Source organism: Pocillopora damicornis, chromosome 6 (genome assembly GCF_964200805.1).
Source record: "Pocillopora damicornis chromosome 6, jaPocDami1.2, whole genome shotgun sequence".
In the NCBI taxonomy this organism is placed as follows: Eukaryota; Metazoa; Cnidaria; class Anthozoa; order Scleractinia; family Pocilloporidae; genus Pocillopora; species Pocillopora damicornis.
This window is the reverse complement of record NC_142675.1, coordinates 23,201,300-23,220,674: the sequence shown is the minus strand read 5'-3', so window position 1 is coordinate 23,220,674 and position 19,375 is coordinate 23,201,300. Positions and strand designations below refer to the sequence as shown.

Genomic DNA, 19,375 nt, shown 5'->3' with positions numbered 1-19,375 from the left:
TATCTGAGCAGTATCTGAGCCACCTCTTCCCTAACCTAATATTAACCCTGACTAACTTTAAGTCAACTGTTGTTGGGCTAGAGGACAAGCAGGTGCGCAGTTACTCAGAAACTGACACATTGATCCATAAAACCTTAATCTGTTGGAACACTTTTTATCCCTGATAATCATTAACCATTGATTGAACACATAAGATCAGGAAGCAGTGGATGCTATCCTCTCTAAGGATTTCAGAGAGGATTGATCAGAAAGGCCTGTAATTTCTTCCCTCTCCCCCCCCACACACACACACACAAAAAACCAATGAGATTAAAACTTTTTAGGAAAATAACAAAGTGTAAAAAATAGTGATTAATAAATTTTCATTACACAATAAAACATATCACATCCCTTTAAACACTAAAAAAAGTTCATCTGGGGTATAGTTAAGTTATTCTCGTCAAGAAATGCAAGCAATTATGGCATCATTTTATAAGAACAAGACATTTCTACACAGGACACTCATTGGCAGTTTTCATGGGAGAAAAAGACATTTCTTTGACAGATTGACTGATTGATTCACTCATTCACTCACTAACAATTACAGACTTTACAACAGAAAAATTTAAAAGGCTAGCATTTTAAGTGGTAAACATATAAAACGTGTTGAAATATTTAAAAAAGTCAGCCTGTGATCTTAATCTACCCTTCCCTTCTTCTAACTGACAATCAACTGAGTGCAACTGACAGACAGTCTGACTAACAGACAGACTGACTGGCTGGCTTGCTGATGGTCTCACAGAATTATGGAAGGGTGGCAATCTTTCAAAGACAGATAATTCTTTATGTATGCTATGTTTTGACTGCCTAGTAAGCTTTAAAAAGGTACTGGTGAAGAACTTTTTCTTTCCAAGATCTACGAGGGCGAAACAGAATATCAAATAAAGAATTACACACATCTGGGTCTAATACACGCTCAATCATTTTGACCACAACTGCGAGATGAAACTCACTTTTCTTTAACAGATGGTAAGTTTCTTGCAAATACTCCCTCACAACTGTCTCGGCATAGTCTCTTCTTGTCACCATTGTAACTTCAAACTTTTGGAACAATTCAGGATGGAGCTTTCCAACTCTACCAAATGCCATCACAAGGATAACCAAATCATTTGTTGCAAAGGATTTGAGATCATCACGCTGTAACAGCTCTTCTTCAACCACTTCAAACACTTCAGCTACAAAAGCATCTGCTCTAGAGTAAGAAAGTGACAGAGATGCCAGAGTCCATGGCTTAAATTGGCTGAGATCTCGAGTTAAAATCTCACTACCAATCGCCTTGTAAAATTGCCTATCTTTGGGAAAGCCAAACTCAGAAAACGACCAAGCTATAGTGCACAGTTCTTCAGATGAAAATTTTGATATGTCTCTTGAGAAAATCTCCTTATCTAAGGCATGGAATATTTCAACAACATTTGTATGCAAACAGTATTTTGCGAATGCCCAGCCTAGCTGAGACAGCTGTTTGTTAGAGTATCCTCTGAGTTTGTGGTACAAAATTCCCCTTTCGAGATCCGCGTAGATAGAAGGATCTTTAACACACAATTTAGCCATGTAAATTACAACGTTGTATATCTGATTCGCATCAAAGTCATTAAGGTGTACCCTGACGTCTTGCGCCAGCATCTCAAACAAACTCTGTTGGAGAGGCTGAGTCAAAAACACATCTCTCATCTGAACGCTTTTCGAGAAATACACCACGATACATTCAAGAATTGTGAATTTATGGAGAGGAGTCAGTTCTCGCTTTTTATTCACTCTGAACCAGTAAAACTGCAAAAGCCCCTTGATGGACTGTATCTTCCTAATTCGCTTGGTGAGTTTCTCTTCAGGTGTGGACACAGGCTCAGGGTTTACTAGTCCCTCAAGGCGTGTCTTTCGTAACTTCTCCAGAAGCTTGCCAGAAGTTTCTCTAGATTTCTCTGTTCTCTCGGCTTTCTTATTACTTGGACGAGCTTCATATAATCCAGATGTGTGGAAGAGATAGCTTTTGGGGAAATAACCCAGAAAAGCCACAGACAAGAATTTATCATGAAGACTGTTAGAGATGTGACCGCGCAACTGATTTCCAAGCATGTGGGCACGACGAACTTTGGGTAAAAGCGTATTCATTTTCTATAAAAGAACACGATTTCTTTCTCCGCAAAATTTTCCTGGGTATTCTTTTATGTGGTGAAGATTAGACAGTATTCTGAGTGGTCTTACAGTACAACAGAAGGTAAAACTTCTGCTAGTCCTAATGCATTGCAACGGCCGCCATTTTGTTTTCAGTTAGGTACCAGACTCCTCAGGGAAAAGTTGTGCGATACCAGACTGCTATCGCAGATTGCACCACTGTGGTGGAAACAAGCGGCCCTCAGGTCATCATCGGCGTGTGACACGAAGCAAGCCGGTGTCTTCCCTCCATCTTGTTTACACTGCGTCGCTTGCTGACATCTTCACGTAATCTCTACAACTCAACGATTTGCAGGTATTGCGCTATTTACCGGCTGGCTCGACCTTGGTAAGCGTATCATAATTGGAATTGAATGATTTTTTCATACTTACTTGTAACATGTGCACTACTTAAGCGAGATTACTATTCTGCATATACTAGAAGGTGCTGCTGAGTTACAATCCTTTTGTAGCACAACTTAAGATCGTAACAACAATGCCGGATATAAACAAACAAGCTAAACTTGTTTTTGTATGTGGGCTTATGGATTTGTTGGTACGAATTCATGTCGGTCGAAGTTAGATTTAGAAAAACTTTGTGACTCGATTGCGTGCGTAATTGGCCGGCGAAGATTGTCAAGCTACACAGAAGACTGTCAGTCCTCAGGTGCTTAAACTAAATGCATCTCTGACATTCTACATGTCCAATGCTGTACATGTGCCAGTTACATTAATTAATTAATTAATTAAAGACTTTATTTAAACACGATAATTGTTAAAGCGACTACACGCTTGTGGGGTCGTGCGTAAAATGGAATAAAATGAAATGTAGTAAAATACAATAATCAAAGCAGCCTATCAAAATTAGAAGATCTAAAAATATTTAAAATTGGGGTCCTTAAAATTCACTGTCTGTGGAGAAATGGAATTAAAGTTCAAATTTAAAAGTGCCTTTGATTTGTAGGCTAACAAGGAGAGCTGCTTAATGGTTATATTTCTTAAATTTGATTCTTGGAGAAGTGTGTTAAAAACGATAGGTCCTCTTCTGGAAAAACTGTTTTTCATGTAATATGTATTGAATTTTGGTACTTTTATGTTGGCATTACTTCTTACTTTTATGTTGGCATTACTTCTGTACACAAGTACATGTCATTAATGCACATCCTTTTAAGTTTTGCCTCGTTCTTCACAGCATGCTGACAATTGAGCTGGACCTCATTGGCCCTGTTTTGTTTAGTTGCTCATAGAACTAAATTGCCTAGTCCCTAGAATGACTAAGAAAATGATAATTTTAAGTCTTTCTCCGCGGGCTGTTGTGTTAAACAGGAGTAAACATCAATTTCTATTTTAATCAAAACTGTAACAAAATTATCGAACGCAATCCGTTATCACCAGCCCGATTTGAGCACAAATAGGACAGTGTACACATCATGCTTGTAATTGGACAGCATAATAGGACAGTTAAAGGGACAGTTCATACATCATGTCTGTGTAAGTGGACTCTGAACTGTCATGTGCACGTGCTGTTGTCTTGCATATTGCCAACTTAACTATTGTATTTTTTTGTGAAAATGTATAACCAATTTTAATTTCTTTCTCAAATTTTGTCATAGTTTTGATTAATTGGTAACAGGACATTGTGTCGTCCAATCATATATATGATTAACAAATCAGACTCCTGCCTCACAGTTGTATGATTTTGTCATTCGCTCATACGATTACTGACTGAATTGGACTCCACTTGGTTCTATTAGCATTATATATCATAGGCTGAATACACACATTTTGATTGGTTAGTATGATCTTTTGAAAGAAGGATGCACAGATGACATCGCCATAGACAACATTGCATTTTATTGTATTAAGCAAATAGATTCTATGTTGTTGTGGTCTGTACAGTAATAGATCACAAAAGACATAAAAATGTGATAAGAACACCAGTGACACACTCAGCAGTGCCTTGCATGCATTTTTTCCCAACACTTACCACATTTTGACATCATCTGTGATTTATTATCAAACAGACACATGACAGCATGAAATCTATTTGTTAACCATTTAACTCCTAAGATCTCACAAGTAATTCTCCTTACTGTCTGCCAAACGATTCTAATTATGTTAGTTTGAATAATTTGGTATCAGATCAATTAGTAATCCACTAATTGATGTTTTCCTTTATTCTCATCACTTGCTTGCATGATATTGTATAGATGTAGTAAGGAGAAATTCTGTCTTGATCACTCATAGGAGTTAAATGGTTGGGCAGTACACTTTGACCTCAGCTTTGTTCTTTTTCATTTCAGATTAGTTTTTGTAAAAATGGAAGTACGTGTTGAAGATGGTTCAATCAATTCTGAAGCTGTGACTTCCCAAACTCAATCAGAGAATTTTGTTGACAATGGATGGGCTTCTTTTGCTGAGGTTGCTAAGAGGGAAGAAGTAAAAAGGGTAGGTTAAATTTTGCAACTGATCAATGAAATCTTTTACACCTGTTTCTCTAAAATATCACATCTGTAATCTGTTTTTTTTGGTAAAGGTACTGATTGACTGTGGTTTTATTTCATTTCATATAGAAACAAAATCCTGAAGATAGAGCCAACTTTCTCTCAAGGCTCACATTTTGGTGGTTTAACTGGTGAGAACTTTTGTATGAAATGATATAGTTTATGTGATCTGATTACCCAGAACAGGCTATCATACAATCTTGAAAGGACTACTGTAGTCCTCCATGATTGAGGTTTTGCAAGAAATTATCAAAGACTTGATTCATATTGGACGTTATCTATAAATTAGAGAATTCTTGGTCTGTAGATGTGAATCCTCTTCCCTTGGTCTAACTTTGTGCACCAGTGTCAATAAAAATAGCCAATAACTTTAATTTTTTTCCAGGATTATATCTACTGGTTACAAAAGACCGCTCAAGGACAAGGATTTATGGGCCTTGAGGAGAGAAAATCAAGCAACATATATTGTCCCAAAACTGAAAAAGAAATGGACAGAACAACAAGTGAAATGCAGAAAAATGTAAGAAACCAGATAAAGTGTATTGTAAAATAATGTGAAAAATTAAGTTCTGGCTTCTTGTATGTTTACTGATCATCATCCTTGAGGCAAATAATTGGGTGAGAAGGAAATAACAGGGTGGTTTTGACTGGATGTGAAAGTTCACTTGATGTGCCAGAGAGTCATGAAAACTTTTATGCCCAGTTGTAATCACCTTTTTATCTTCCTCTTGTCTTAGTTTTTCCCTTTCAGTTGGTTCTATGAGGATGACTGATCGTTAGTTCTGTTTGTGTCACCTTGGAGACACACTGCCAAAAGGCTCAACTCCTATTCCTCAGCTGTTGTATCCATCTCTATACATCCCTTTCACCAGGGAAATCAAATATATAAACCTGCAAACCTGAAACCTGTATTTCTATCTGCCGTGAAATCGGATTGGAACATGAGGCATCCATACTCTTTTTAGAAACTAAAGTGTGTGCTCTACAGTTGCTCTCGAAACTTCCCTTTTCCTTCTGCCCTCTTCCTCTCCTCACCTCCTAGTTATGACTGTTACCTCACTAATAAGCACTGACTCATCACCCCTCACCCTTCAACTCTGACCCTTGACCTTTTCCCCTTTATTCTTGACTCCTAACCCTTTACTCATCACACCTGAGTGCCCAACTCTAAGTTCTACCACTTTCTCTACTTCTAAGGAGTTAATGCAGCTAATTATAAGAACCCCTTCAAATTGTTTAAGGTTGAGTATTCAAGAATCATCTCATGGGACATTGCTTGATTTTTCTGTCAATTATTTTTATTTGATTTTGATTAGAAATTCAGACAGAAGAAGTCATAAAGATGAAGATGAATACAATGAAAGTGATAGACTATTGGATGATGACAGTGGCCCTGATGAGGACGTCGAAAATACCTCAACGAGAAAAGAGGAGAAAAAACCTTCTCTCAGAAAAACACTGGGAAGCCTGTTTGGGTTCAAGTTTGCTCTTGCTGTCTTTTGCAAGCTGTTGCACGATTTGCTCATTTTCATCCAGCCTCAGCTTCTAAAGTACAGTGTTCCCTTTCACTTGATTTGTTAGAGAAATATAATAAACCTAGACTCAGAATCTAAAGTGGTGATGGTAGATGGATGATTTTTACATAATCCTTTATTTTCATTCAAAAGTGTACTGCTTTGTTTTTTAGATTTGCATAACATTTTCCATCATATTTAGTCATGCTAGAGAAAGCACTGTCCGTCACCTCCCTCGCACAAAAGAATTAAATGAGAGGCTCAAGATTGCAAAACTTTACTGAATACATAGAATATGCCAACAATAATAACATGTGAAATAGTTAGAAGAGTATGCATGGTGATGTTCCCAATCCTTTGCCTCTAACTGACAGTTATTTATGTTATTGAAGCTATTTGAAATTTTTAAAGAACTGTTTAATAATTTTTTAGATTATTAGTTGGCTATACTGAAGACAAAGATGATATCTTTGGTCCATGGAAAGAGTGGAAAGGTTATGCATATGCCGGGGCCATGTTTGGAGTAGCTGCGATTCAGTCATTGGCACTTCACCAGTATTTCCACATTATGCAACAGATTGGCATGAGAATGCGCACAGGCATCATTGGTTTGGTTTATGAAAAGGTAACTGAGATACTTGTGAGTTGGAAAATCTAAAAGCTGAGATCAGTTTGTTTGTTTTCCTGGTTTCTGCTAATCATTTATTTGTGTAGATGCAGGAGCGACATATGTTGGTGAATATTTGAGAGTGTGATTCAAAAAAGATTGCATCTTTCATTATTTCCTTTCATTAAATCATATCACTTAAGTTCTAAGTAGAAAATTAAACTAACCAGCCAGCTTCCAGCTGGCTTGTTAGTTCAGTTGGTAGAGTGCTGCACCAGTATTGCAGAGGTTATGGGTTCAAATCCCTTACAGGCCTGAATTTTTTTCAGGCCTTAGTTCAACTACTAGTTCAGTAGTGTTCATTACTGTGAGGATCGCTTCTATATTAATTTCTTCACCTGCAGTGCACATATATGATTTTCATATATCTACAGTCATGTAGTACCCCTGTACCACAGTCATTCCAGCGGAAGTGCCTTAGTTTGTGAAGAACTACTTTGAAGTGCAGATCAGTTGAGTTCTTTACGCTTGGTGTGTGATTATAGTAGAGTGGACAATGTGGGTTGAGGGGGTAGGGAGCAAGGCAAGAAGACTCCACCCTATTTCAACCCCTTTTCTATCGACACTCACCCTTTCTTTCTCTCCCCAGTTTTCCACTGTCTAAAATACGAAATATGGCAACTATAATGTTCACCAACAAAATATTAAGCACTCTCTCACCAAAATTATGTGCAGGCTTGAAACACATAAAGACAAGTAGAGCTCGCATCGTATTCTTTTGTTTGTATTTCATAGGCTCTAGTATTGAATAGCAAGGCTAAAGGGAAGACAACAGCAGGCGAGCTTGTGAACCTGATGTCGGTGGATGCACAGCGCCTGATGGAGCTCACGACTTACATAAACTCATTGTGGTCGAGTCCACTTCAGATCGCTGGTTCTCTATACTTCCTCTATAGTACTCTTGGACTCTCCATTCTGGCTGGACTAGGAGTCATGATTCTAATTATTCCATTAAATATGTTTTTTGGAAGTAGAATGAGTACTCTTCAGGTCAGTTAATAGACCAGTTTTGGTCAGAAATAGCACACCTTTGATTTTGTTGTTCTCAACAACAAGCACCTCTAGTATTGCGGTAGATTTTTACTTATACTGCTACTGTCATAGTTTCCTTGAACGTCCTTGCATTGTTATTTTGCTATAGAGCACGCACTTTAGTTTCAAAAAAGAGTATGGATGCCTCATGTTCCAATCCGATTTCACGGCAGATAGAAATACAGGCTTCAGGTTTGCAGGTTTATATAAAGGCTCGACTACCAGCCGCTGTTTGGGGATATGAGCCTGCGCTCCTCCCCCTCGAACCTAGGAGCAAAGACCAGCCACGAGCCCAGTTTATATACTGCAGTGTTTGATCGCGGACTTCTGTAGCTGATGTGATCGCCGTTAAATAAAAACACCAATCCTCATAACCCCCTTAACAAACAGCTGTGATGTTACAGTTTGAACAGCCTTATGGTAACATGGCTTTAGGCATCTGTCATCAAAAGTGGCTACATTTTTTATTAAGTAGCTTAGACATACAGCCTAAATTGTCTAGGGTAACCTGAAATGTTAAATATTTAGCTGCGCTTTTCGTTTTGACAACTTAATTAAAGAGGTTGATTTATGCAATTGATATTCCTCCTAACTTGATGGAGGTTGCTAAATGAAAGATATTTGAAATTATTCTATTTTAAACGAACCTACAGGTAAAACAAATGAGTGAAAAAGATGAAAGGATTAAACTGATGAATGAAATTCTTAGCGGAATAAAGGTAAGTTTCTGCAACTTAAGGTCACGAGAATAAAGGAAATTCTACCAACTAAGGGTAAGATTGTGAGACAAATTCTCCTTGTCAGCTCCTTACGAATTGTATGGAGAACAGTAAGGAGAATATAAATACTGATGTAAGGGTGTTAACGGTTAATAGACCCAGTGGGACGGTCATTGTCTGATTTGTGAATGAATTGAAAGAGAAAGTTTCGATCGATCAGTCTATAAAAACAACTGCGATTTCTCGTGTTGATTGATATAATTGTTTGTTTCCAGGTCCTCAAGTTGTACGCTTGGGAGGAGTCCTTCATGAAAGAGGTGGAAACAAAACGTAAAAAAGAGCTAAAGTACTTGAGGAATTCTGATTTCTGGGCGGCAGGATTTATGTTTACGTTTGGCTGTGCACCGACATTAGTAAGTTCCTAATCAAGACTTCTCAGGTTTTCTCTTTCCAAAACCCAAACGAGCAAAGGGAAGCAACGCTAGTGATCGTTTCCCGCGCTTTAGGTAGTTTGCTTGTTTTTACTTTGAGTTCTCATTGGCTCTTCTGGCGATGATTCTCTCTCTTCTGATTGGCCGTTGTTGTTGCTTTGGATTTGATTTTATGGCAGTAAATCGAAACAAACAAACAAAAATCAAACAAACCAAGATAAAGTCTAGAGTCAGCCAGTTACAGTGGAACATACCTAAGTGAACTTTTTTATGCTCTACTTTCCAGTACAATTTGAACTCACGTTTATTTCTAACTACATAAACAACTTAACTCAACCGAATGATCAGACTACGCAATCAAATGTAATCCTAAACCATTTTTTTATGTAATGTATGTCAAATAGCAAAAAGTCTTCAATTCATAATTACAGCCGGACAGTTGCTTTTTAGCGATTGGTCAAACTGAGTAAATGTTCTTCTAAACCGTTGTGTGCATCTTTTTTTTTCTACTTTCTTCAGGTGGCAGTCACCACATTTGCGATCTATGTAATTACTGGCAATTTGCTAACAGCTAGTAAAGCTTTCGTTGCCTTGGCGCTTTTTAATGTGATGCGCTTCCCACTTGTCATGCTTCCCGATGTCATCGTTTCCTGTGTTCAGGTAATTCGAATATTTAACCCTCTTTTGTTGTTGTTCTCTAAATCTAATTAGTAAACTCACATCAACAAAATGACCATTTATTTCACCGAAGATTTTAAAAGTGACTTTAACTCAGAATTTTGAAACATTATCCGCATGGGAATTTACTGGAAGTTTTCTTGTTTTTGTTTATTCATTGGTTCATTTGTTTATTTGTTTGTTTGTTCAACAGGCAAGTGTATCTCTGAAGAGGCTGCAAGATTTTCTAAACCTAGAGGAACTGGACCTCAACAGTGTCCAAAGAACAACATGTAAGATTTCCTGTTCACCTTCTTGTCATTTTCAGATAATCATTCAATAAACTGTTCGTCAACTTTTAAATGGTAACCTGCTCGCAAGGACTAATGATGTAAAGAACGATCTCCTCAGCGAAAAGGAGAGAGGAAACACAACATTGAAGGCAACATCAACTATAATGACAACATGGTCCTCAAAGACAAAGCCAAAATATTAGCAACAACAGCGACAATCACAATAACAGCAACAGGCAGTGGGGGAAGCACCACACAAAATGAACTCGTTTACTACGCCTTGTTCTGTTTTAATTCCTTTCAAATCCAGAAGAAATTTTTCCTACTGCCTCGTTCACGTCCTTTTTTTATTGTGTTTTATTTGTTTATGTATATTTTATTTTACAGTGTCGTCCTCTGCCGTGTGTATCGAGAATGGTACATTTACGTGGAGCAGCAGAAATGCACCTGTGTTGAAGGAGTGAGTTTTGAAAGTTAACGGCGAAATTGAAAAGAGCATTACATGTAAATAGCTAATGTTTTATACGCTGGAAGTATCTCCAAACGGAAGTAAAACCGTCTCCAATAAACGCGCGCAAATGATGCACAAGTAAATGAGAATTATGAGACGTTTGTTGGTTGAAACTTAACCAGTGAGGGTTTTTTTTTCCAGGGTGTCGTTGCAAATTCCTAGTGGCTCACTTGTCGCCATAGTCGGGCAGGTTGGATGTGGAAAATCTTCCTTACTTTCTGCCCTCCTTGGAGATGCCGAGAAAGTGGATGGAAATGTCTCTGTGGAGGTAAGAACTCTGTAGAACGTTGTTCAATTATTTTTCAAAGGTGATCATGGATTGCGTTAGTTTTACATTGCTTTGCTCTCGCGTGAATTTAGCCCTGAAGCAATTGCTGATAGCGTCTTGTCAAAGCTGATATCTATTTGTTAAGCGAGCTATTAAAATGCAAATTACAACCAATTCCGACGTGATCACTTTCGCTTTTCCTGCGCTTGAAGCGGTTTACATCCTGTTTTCTTGTATTTCGCATATTTGTAGGGATCTGTGGCGTACGTTGCTCAGCAGGCCTGGATACAGAACGCAACTTTACGAGACAATATTCTGTTCAGCAAAGCCATGGATTCTGCCCGCTACGAAAACGTGCTTGACTCGTGTGCTTTGAGACCTGACCTGGAAATTCTTCCCGCCGGTGACTCCACAGAAATTGGAGAGCGAGTATGTTCTTTTGTTTCTTTTCAAAGGAGCTAGGATTCTCAACAGACCTCTCTCAGTCCAAAAGAGCGTCTGAACATTAAAACCAATATAATTCAAAGTGCACAAATTTATAACAACACCAAAGTAGGCATACTTTGTAAGCTATCCAATTCCTTAGACTATGGCTCGACACATGGTTGTTTTGGGAAAAAGAACCAAAATGATTTAAAAAAAATGATGAGACTGCCACGTTTTCTATGAGGTATTTACCTTTTATTCCCGTTGATGTCAACTCTATTGTTCATGACTCCTGATGCTTTCCTACGTATTTGAAAATTTCATTTTGTTTTAACCATTTTCTTTTCTCCTCCTTTTAGGGTATCAATCTAAGTGGTGGACAAAAACAACGTGTAAGCCTAGCTCGTGCTGTGTACTTCAATGCTGATATCTACTTGTTGGACGATCCGCTCAGTGCTGTGGACTCTCATGTTGGAAAACACATATTTGAGAACGTTGTAGGACCTCGAGGAATGTTAAAAAACAAGGTTTGCTAGAGTTCGTGTTTTAGAGCTTGCAGGCTCATTCCCTGGGCAGCGTTATATGTTTTGCGATCAGTACTTCATTTTAAATGTTAGAAGGCAGGCGGGCTTAATCCCACGGCTAGTCTGTGTATTAACTGCCTTCACAATTTGATTCAAGGAATTTTGAGATTTTTAGTGGGCCCTCTATCGTGAATTCCGTGTATATTGAGACTTGTTAGTTCCTAACTGTTTGATTATAGGGAAGTTCGCCCTTTTTTTGTTTCTTTACAGACTCGTTTGCTTGTGACTCATGGAGTTCATTTTCTTCCACAAATGGATCAAATTATCGTGCTTAAGGATGGAAGAATTACCGAGGTTTGTTTATTGTTCATCTTTAATGGCATTGCATATGGAGATAAATGAAAGCTGGTGTGCCACAAAACATCATAAATAGCACTCGTTGAACGGGAACGGTCTCTCTCGTGCACTTGGGTAAAAGTAATCAAAAAAGTCTCACGGTGGCAAAGTCAATGAATTTTTTGGCAATGTTGCAAAGGTCCGTTACAGAAAAAACTCAAACTATGCAACGGACCTTTTAAAACACACAATTGAAAGGAAGAACTACGTCGCCATTGCTGCCTAGCAAAGCACATAAAGGATAATTCATATTTTTCGGCGTTCAATTGATAGGCGTCCAACAGGAAGCTTAATGGCACTGGAGACTGTCGCCAATTAAGCCTTACACAAGAACTAAGCTATTCTCCCCACCAACGGTACGATGATTGTAGGTAATTTATTGTTTGTTTGTTTCTTTTTCAGTGCGGTACTTACTCAGAGTTGATGGCCAACTCAGGAGCCTTCGCGGAATTCTTACAAACCTACTCATCAGAAAACCACTCTTCAGACAACTCAACAGGTGAAAAAAGATGGCTTTTTTCATCACAAGGGAAGGGGGGACACGAGGTTTCGTTTCTCCCAATACTTATTAACCTGGTTGTTATGATTTCTGTTGTATAAACTTTCATCCAAAGTGCTTTTGCTGCATTTTTTATTCACTTCCACGATTATGGTTTATCAGGTCTAAGGGAGAAATATGTGGTTTTATAACCAAAGCGTGAAACTCGAATTTTCGAATTTTTCGCCTTGACTTGCTCAAATTCCCTTTTGTACATTTTTTGTTTATGTGTGTGTTGTTGTTTGTTTTTTTCTAGAAAATGAGGAACAGGGATCAGTTGCGAAGGCTAGCTCCAAAGCAAGCAGTTCTGAAGTTAAGGAAGTTAGTCAAAAGGATGAAAACGATGATGAGGACGAACTGGGAAAAATGATCGAGGAGGAACGCTCAGAGACTGGAAGAGTGAGTAATTAGATAAAGAGCTTTATGCACAAGTTGCCAACCAAACTTTCACCTACGGGTGAAGAATTGTTGAGAGACCTGCCATCGTTGCAGTATTTTACTCGCTTGTTAATTATTTTTGTGATTCTTTATTTCATCGGTGTAATCATTCTTACCGTTATCACTGTCACTGTCATTATCGATGTCACGATTATTGTCAGCGTCGTTGTCATTTTCATCATCGTTATTGTTTTCAATTTAAGTTTTGAGCTTCATCATCACCATGATCATTATTATCGTCATTATCGTTTCCATTGTTAATCGTTATCAATATTACTGTTAGTATCCTTGTTACAGTCCCTGCCTTTGTCTTTATCCTCTAACTCCCACAAGTGACCAAGAGAGAATTTCTCCTTACAATATCAATACTATATCAAGCAGACAAGTGATGAGAATACAGAAAAATATGAATTAGGGGATTATAGGTGGCTCTAATACTAAATTCTCCAAACCAACCACCTAAGAATTATATGGCACACAGTAGGGAGAATTACTAATGAGATCTTGGAACGGAAGGGTTATAAGTATCAATAATGTGACTTCTCGCATTGTTTTAGGTCAAGTTCGCAGTATTCTTCTCCTATCTCAAGTCTGTGGGCTGTTGCGCTTCCTTTCTAACAATAGTGTCCTTTCTCCTGATGGAAGCGTGCACAGTAGGGACAGGAATATGGCTGGCGTACTGGAGCTCGGCAAATGTCACTACAGACGAACAAAGAAACTTGTACTTGGGAATTTACGGTGGCCTCGGTTTGGGTCAAGGATTCTTCACTTTCCTTGTTTCTATTTTTGTCACAGTTGGAGCTATGAGAGCATCTCGAAGGTTGCACCGCAACCTGCTAGTCAACGTTATGCATTCACCAATGAGCTTCTTTGACACCACCCCACTGGGGAGAATTGTCAACAGATTCTCGAAAGATTTGTACACTATTGATGATACCATACCGCGGTGTGTCACGGATTTTATTTGGTGTTCACTCGAAATTATTGGGATGATCGTAGCGATTAGTTACGCCACTCCGTTGTTTTTAGCTACGTTGCCTGTTGTTGCAATTTTTTATTTTTATATACAGGTGAGTGAACCAAGGCGAAAAGAAAGCCTTGGGCCCGCTTTTGCTGTGACGAGTTTTCCTTGTTTGTATATGTGGAAGAAGGTGACCTGTTATTTCTCCTGGTAGACTTTCTAAGACTAGCGGACCTCGACAAAAGTTGCCATGAACAAAATTTGTCAGCACGGATTGCATTAATTACGTAACGAGAACATTTTAGCAGTCTCAAATTTAATATCTACTCCAGCAAGTTTTAGCCTAAATTATCCAACTTGCATTAATTTTGGCGAACAGTACTTCTTTAATCGAGAATTGACTAATTTTTCCCCTTGGTCGTTATGTTAAGAGCATTGAACTGTTTTATTATATTTCTACAGAGAGTTTATGTAGCAACTTCGCGGCAGTTGAAGAGGATCGAGTCCGTCAGTCGGTCACCAATCTATAGTCACTTCCTGGAAACAGTGAACGGTGCCAGCACCATACGAGCATATTCTCAACAACGCCGTTTTATCCTCGATAATTACTATAGAACGGATGAGAATCAAGTGGCTTACTATTCTACTGTATCCTCAAACAGGTGAGGAAGAGCAAGTAAAGGCAGAACTCGGAGGATTCATTGGAGTTTCAAAGCTGACGTTTCCGAGCGTTAGCTATTCGTCAGAGCGTGGATAAAAGCACCTGTCCTGAGCGTCGTTTCTTTTCTTTTTTTTTTTTTTTTTTTTCCACGTAAGCTCTGTTGTGGCCGGGATTGCTAAACTGAATTTAATGTCAATGTGATTGGAGATAGTGGAGTACGTGCGGTTCGTCTATGTTAGTTTAACGTCTTAACATATCTGCTCATCCATGTTTTGGACACTTAAAGGTCTTATTTTAGTTTCGACGTGCAAGTGATAGAGGTGTCAGTTGAATACAATTTTGTTTCACAATAAATGTAGGGAGACAAAGCTAGGGACAGAAATTGGCTCCACTTGATCCAAGGTGTTCGTTTTAAATGTGGATAATTGATACATTGTTTTCATTGTCTTCACAGGTGGCTCGCAGTTCGTCTTGAATTTCTCGGTAACTGCTTGATATTATTCGCTGGGTTATTTGCTGTCTTAAGCAGAGACAAAATCATGAGTGGATTGGTGGGAATGTCGTTAACATATTCGTTAGAGGTGAGTACATTGGCTAAGCTCGGATGTAGTAAAAGAAAGGGTCAAACATTTGCCTCGCTCCCAACTTGTGTCTTCGTAGCTCAGTCGATAGTTACGCGCTACTAGTCCGCTCTGGGAGGCATGGGTTCGAATCCCGTCGAAGCCGGGAATTTTTTCCGTGCTTCGTTTCTGCAATTTCTGAGATCGAAGTCCAGCCACGTGACCTGTGAGGATCATTTCTTTGCTTGTTGGTGAACATACCGATACTAAACCATAGCACAAGCTGAACGCGTTGTTTCACTCGCCTATAGAAACCACAGCTGGAAGCTTGAGCGGCACTTTTGTCTAAAGAAGTTATCAATTTATCTAGATTCATTTATTTCTTCTGTGTTGTCTTTAGATTACGGAAACTCTCAACTGGGCAGTGCGCATGACGAGTGAACTAGAAACTCAACTTGTTTCCGTTGAAAGAGTAAAAGAATATTCAGAAACAGATACAGAGGTAACTAATGACAATAATAGCAATAAGAATTTAAAACTATTAAATTCTGAGCTCGAGGGTTTTATTGCGTGATAGTTGTAGGTTTCTCAAAAATTTAACCCAAAATGATTTTAAACTTGTTTGATTTGTAGTTTGGTTTGATCCAGGTCATTTTCTTTATCCATTCATTTTCAATCATTATATCAACTATTTTGTGCATAGGCTAGATGGATCATCCCAGAAAATCGACCGCCAGACGACTGGCCGTTTACTGGACGGATTATAATGGATCAATTTGACTTGAAATACAGAGAAGGATTACCTCTTGTACTGAAACAGATCAGCTGCGATATTAAACCAGGAGAAAAGGTACACAAACAAGCCAGGGTATATCTAAACGGTTAATCGTCCCACTATGTTTTTTTTAATTTTGGTTTCCTATCACTAATTAACATGTAACTTTTGTTCTTTACCATCACCCAGCAAGCAGGTAATGAAAATAATCAAACTTATCAGGTAGTTTTGTTATCTTGATGTAATACCAAATTCTCGATACTAATTTACTAGGGAATGTGTAGCCGCTAGAGGGGAGAATCAACTATCAGATCTTGGGAGTTAAAGGTTTAATGAAGACAGAAATGTCAAATAGTGAGGAATGGCTCCTGGATGAGGCTTTGTGGATCAACTGGGTACTTTTTCTCTGTGTTTGGTGGAGAGACTAAAATTACGAAGTTCGACCTTTGAAATCGTTCTTAATCTTAAGCTTTGCGCGTAATGCATTATTGTTGACTGGAAAGCTGCCGTGGCTAACGTCAAATTGTACAGTGATGATATTGAGGGCCAGCGAACTGTAAACTTACACTTTCATATGCATTTGACCGTGAAGTCTGATCGTCTGGGTGAGTGAAGGCCTCAGCTCCTAAAATATCAGTGCAATATCAAGCAGACAAGTGATGAGAACAAAGAAAAATTTTATTTGGGGAATTACTAGTTGATCCAATACCAAATTCTCCGACCTTACATCATAAGAGATGTGTGGCAGACAGTAAGGAGAATTACTGAAGAGAGTCTTGAATTGAAAGGATTGAAAGAGCTACTGTCAATGGCACTGAGTGACTAATGTTTCGACAACCCGAGCGGAAATCCTAATCAGAGTCAAGTTCATGCTATTTACACCACCCTCCTATCCGGGTTTACGTTCAATCAGGTTGCAAAATCACTTCATACTTTGGCGTACTTTTTTTAATTCCAACAGATAGGCATTGTTGGCCGAACTGGAGCGGGAAAGTCGTCATTGACGTTAGCTTTGTTCCGTATTCTGGAGAGAGCTGGTGGAAAAATAACCATCGATGGTGTTGACATCGCTACCCTTGGGCTGCAGGATTTACGCTCGCGGCTAACCATCATCCCACAGGTAATAGCACAGTATAGGTATACATGTTTAAGCAATATTGACACGTGTACGGACACGTGTACGGACACACGTGTATGTGAGATGGGATGGTCTGTTGATAAGTACGCTGGACTCCTGAGTGAGAGGTCCTGGTGCCGTGTTTTACTTTGTAAAGGTTTACACAGGGTGGGACTACGCCCTTGGGGCCTTCGGTCCCACAAGGAGATGTTATCATAGTCTACGAAGGGCTGGTAGCAAATGATACAAAACTTGTGATCTAAGAGCTTGCTGTTTTTCTCGATCAAATTTAATTTTGTTGGTTGTTGTCTTTTCTATTACTGTTAGTGTTATTTTTTTGTAACATAATCCTTCTGATTCTTGGCATGAATAATGCAACAGGATCCAGTGCTATTCTCTGGGAGCCTTCGACTTAACTTGGATCCTTTCAATAAATACACTGATGACCAGCTATGGCACGTGTTGGAAGTGAGTCACCTGAAGAACTTTGTCTCGGGGCTTAATGAAGGACTTCAGTACACAATTGCAGAGGGAGGAGAGAACTTGAGGTGATTAACTTGACGAACTTTTTCTTTTAACTTTATTACATGTAAAAAACAAATTATTCATACTGGCTGTACTCCACAGTGTTGGTCAACGTCAGTTGGTGTGCTTAGCGCGTGCGCTGCTGCGTAAAAGTAAGATCTTGGTTCTGGACGAAGCCACGGCTGCGGTGGACTTAGAGACTGATGAACTCATTCAGCAAACGATTCGGCGAGAGTTTGCTGACCGCACAGTATTCACCATAGCTCACAGGCTCAACACTATTATGGATTATGACAGGTCAGTAGCTTTTGCTCGACTTGTGAGTTCTTTCATGATTAGAAAGGGATCTTCTCCAACGTCCGTGGTGAAGCAAGTGTAAAGCAAGTTCTTTATAATCTAGGACTTGCTAGTGAATTCCTGCTTTGTATCTGAAAAGGTCTCCCAGGAATGAGCTAGTTACTTCGGCATTTTGTGATATTCAGCTTTCTGTCGCCCGTTTGTTTTCTTATCATGATAGTTCATACATTTTTGGTTCATTAAATTTTATCATTACTTGTTTTTTTTTGTTCTGGTTCGTTTTCGTTTTCGTTTTTTTTTGTTTTGTTTTTTTGTTTTTGTTTTTTTTTTCCATTCCGCTCAAGAATGAATTGATTTGGTAGCCTTGTAAAGTGCCGAAGGCAGTGACGACTTGTTGATGCTAGATTTATAAGATTGCTGGAATTGAAGAGGTTGAGGTTAAAAATAAACTGTTTTGTTTCACTTGCAGGGTGTTGGTTCTCGATAGCGGCTCCATTGCTGAGTTTGATTCCCCTTCAAACTTACTGAGTAGAAACGGACTTTTCGCGAAATTGGTTCAAGATGCCAGGCTTTCCTGAGGATCTTGTGCATGAGCATTGGTTGTGTATTCGATTCCAGCCCATTCCAACACGTGGTCCTTAAAAGAGACTCACGAGTACATGCTGAACATGAACACGCGAACATTAAGTTCACGAGATGTATAACCAAGGAAAGCGTTTTTCACAAGATAATATAACCAAGGAAAAAGTTTTGGGTTGTGTGTTTCCTGTGCCGTGTTCTCTCAGACCCTGAGCGTTAATCCATTTCACCGACGTAACCGAGGAAAAAGGCTCACAGATTCGCAAGACTCCGGCGAAACGAAACGGATTAGCGCAGCGAAATTGAAGGGCCTAGAAATGTATATATATATATACGACGAGCGCTTAGGCGCGAAACTCAGAGTCATAGAATCGATGCGTCCTCTTTAATTCTTTAACTTATATATATATATATTTTTTTTAAGAGGAAAAACCTATATTTAAGAGGTTTAAACCCCTGAAGAGTGAAGCGATTCACAAAACAGGCTTGTCGGGAAAATATAGTTGCGTCCTTTTTTCCTCTTAAAATATTTATTCCGCTCTGCTTCAACGTATTGAGCACTGTTCCACGCGAAAATCGACTTGCAGACTCCCTATATATATATGAGCTTTAGAAATAGCAGGGATAAGTCTGAAAACCGTCGCTAAGAATTCCGATTCTCTGTATGCAGTGTGCAGTGTCTAAGCTAAAATTCTTGAATTTAATGAGTGTGAAAAATACTCCTGTAGCTGTGTAGGCTGAAAGAAATTTTACAACGATAAGAGACTACTTCTTTTGTTCATTTGTTCTCAA

At 38.8% G+C, this 19,375-nt stretch overlaps 2 protein-coding genes across 3 annotated transcripts; one reads left to right on the top strand and one right to left on the bottom strand.

The window, feature by feature from the left end:
• Positions 1-452: 452 nt before the first annotated feature.
• LOC113681935 (uncharacterized) lies at positions 453-2,311 on the bottom strand. Its single transcript, XM_027199068.2, has one exon. The coding sequence runs from the start codon at positions 2,146-2,148 to the stop codon at positions 847-849; it is 1,302 nt and encodes a 433-aa protein (XP_027054869.2). The 5' UTR covers positions 2,149-2,311; the 3' UTR covers positions 453-846.
• On the top strand, positions 2,308-18,751 carry LOC113682005 (multidrug resistance-associated protein 1). 2 transcript variants are annotated; one of them, XM_027199154.2, is made up of 27 exons: positions 2,308-2,539; positions 4,494-4,638; positions 4,764-4,825; positions 5,080-5,214; positions 6,011-6,244; positions 6,641-6,833; positions 7,611-7,865; positions 8,561-8,626; positions 8,902-9,039; positions 9,577-9,717; positions 9,929-10,007; positions 10,395-10,467; positions 10,660-10,786; positions 11,039-11,215; positions 11,572-11,739; positions 12,007-12,090; positions 12,535-12,631; positions 12,927-13,069; positions 13,666-14,178; positions 14,532-14,731; positions 15,185-15,311; positions 15,691-15,792; positions 15,994-16,140; positions 17,027-17,185; positions 17,564-17,730; positions 17,810-18,004; positions 18,474-18,751. In XM_027199154.2, exons 2-27 carry the CDS (start codon positions 4,510-4,512, stop codon positions 18,580-18,582), a joined length of 4,020 nt encoding a protein of 1,339 aa, XP_027054955.2. In that variant the 5' UTR covers positions 2,308-2,539; positions 4,494-4,509; the 3' UTR covers positions 18,583-18,751. The 2 variants fall into 2 exon arrangements, with proteins under 2 accessions (XP_027054955.2, XP_089064618.1); XM_089208492.1 differs by having other exon boundaries at positions 2,339-2,506.
• Positions 18,752-19,375: the final 624 nt, after the last annotated feature.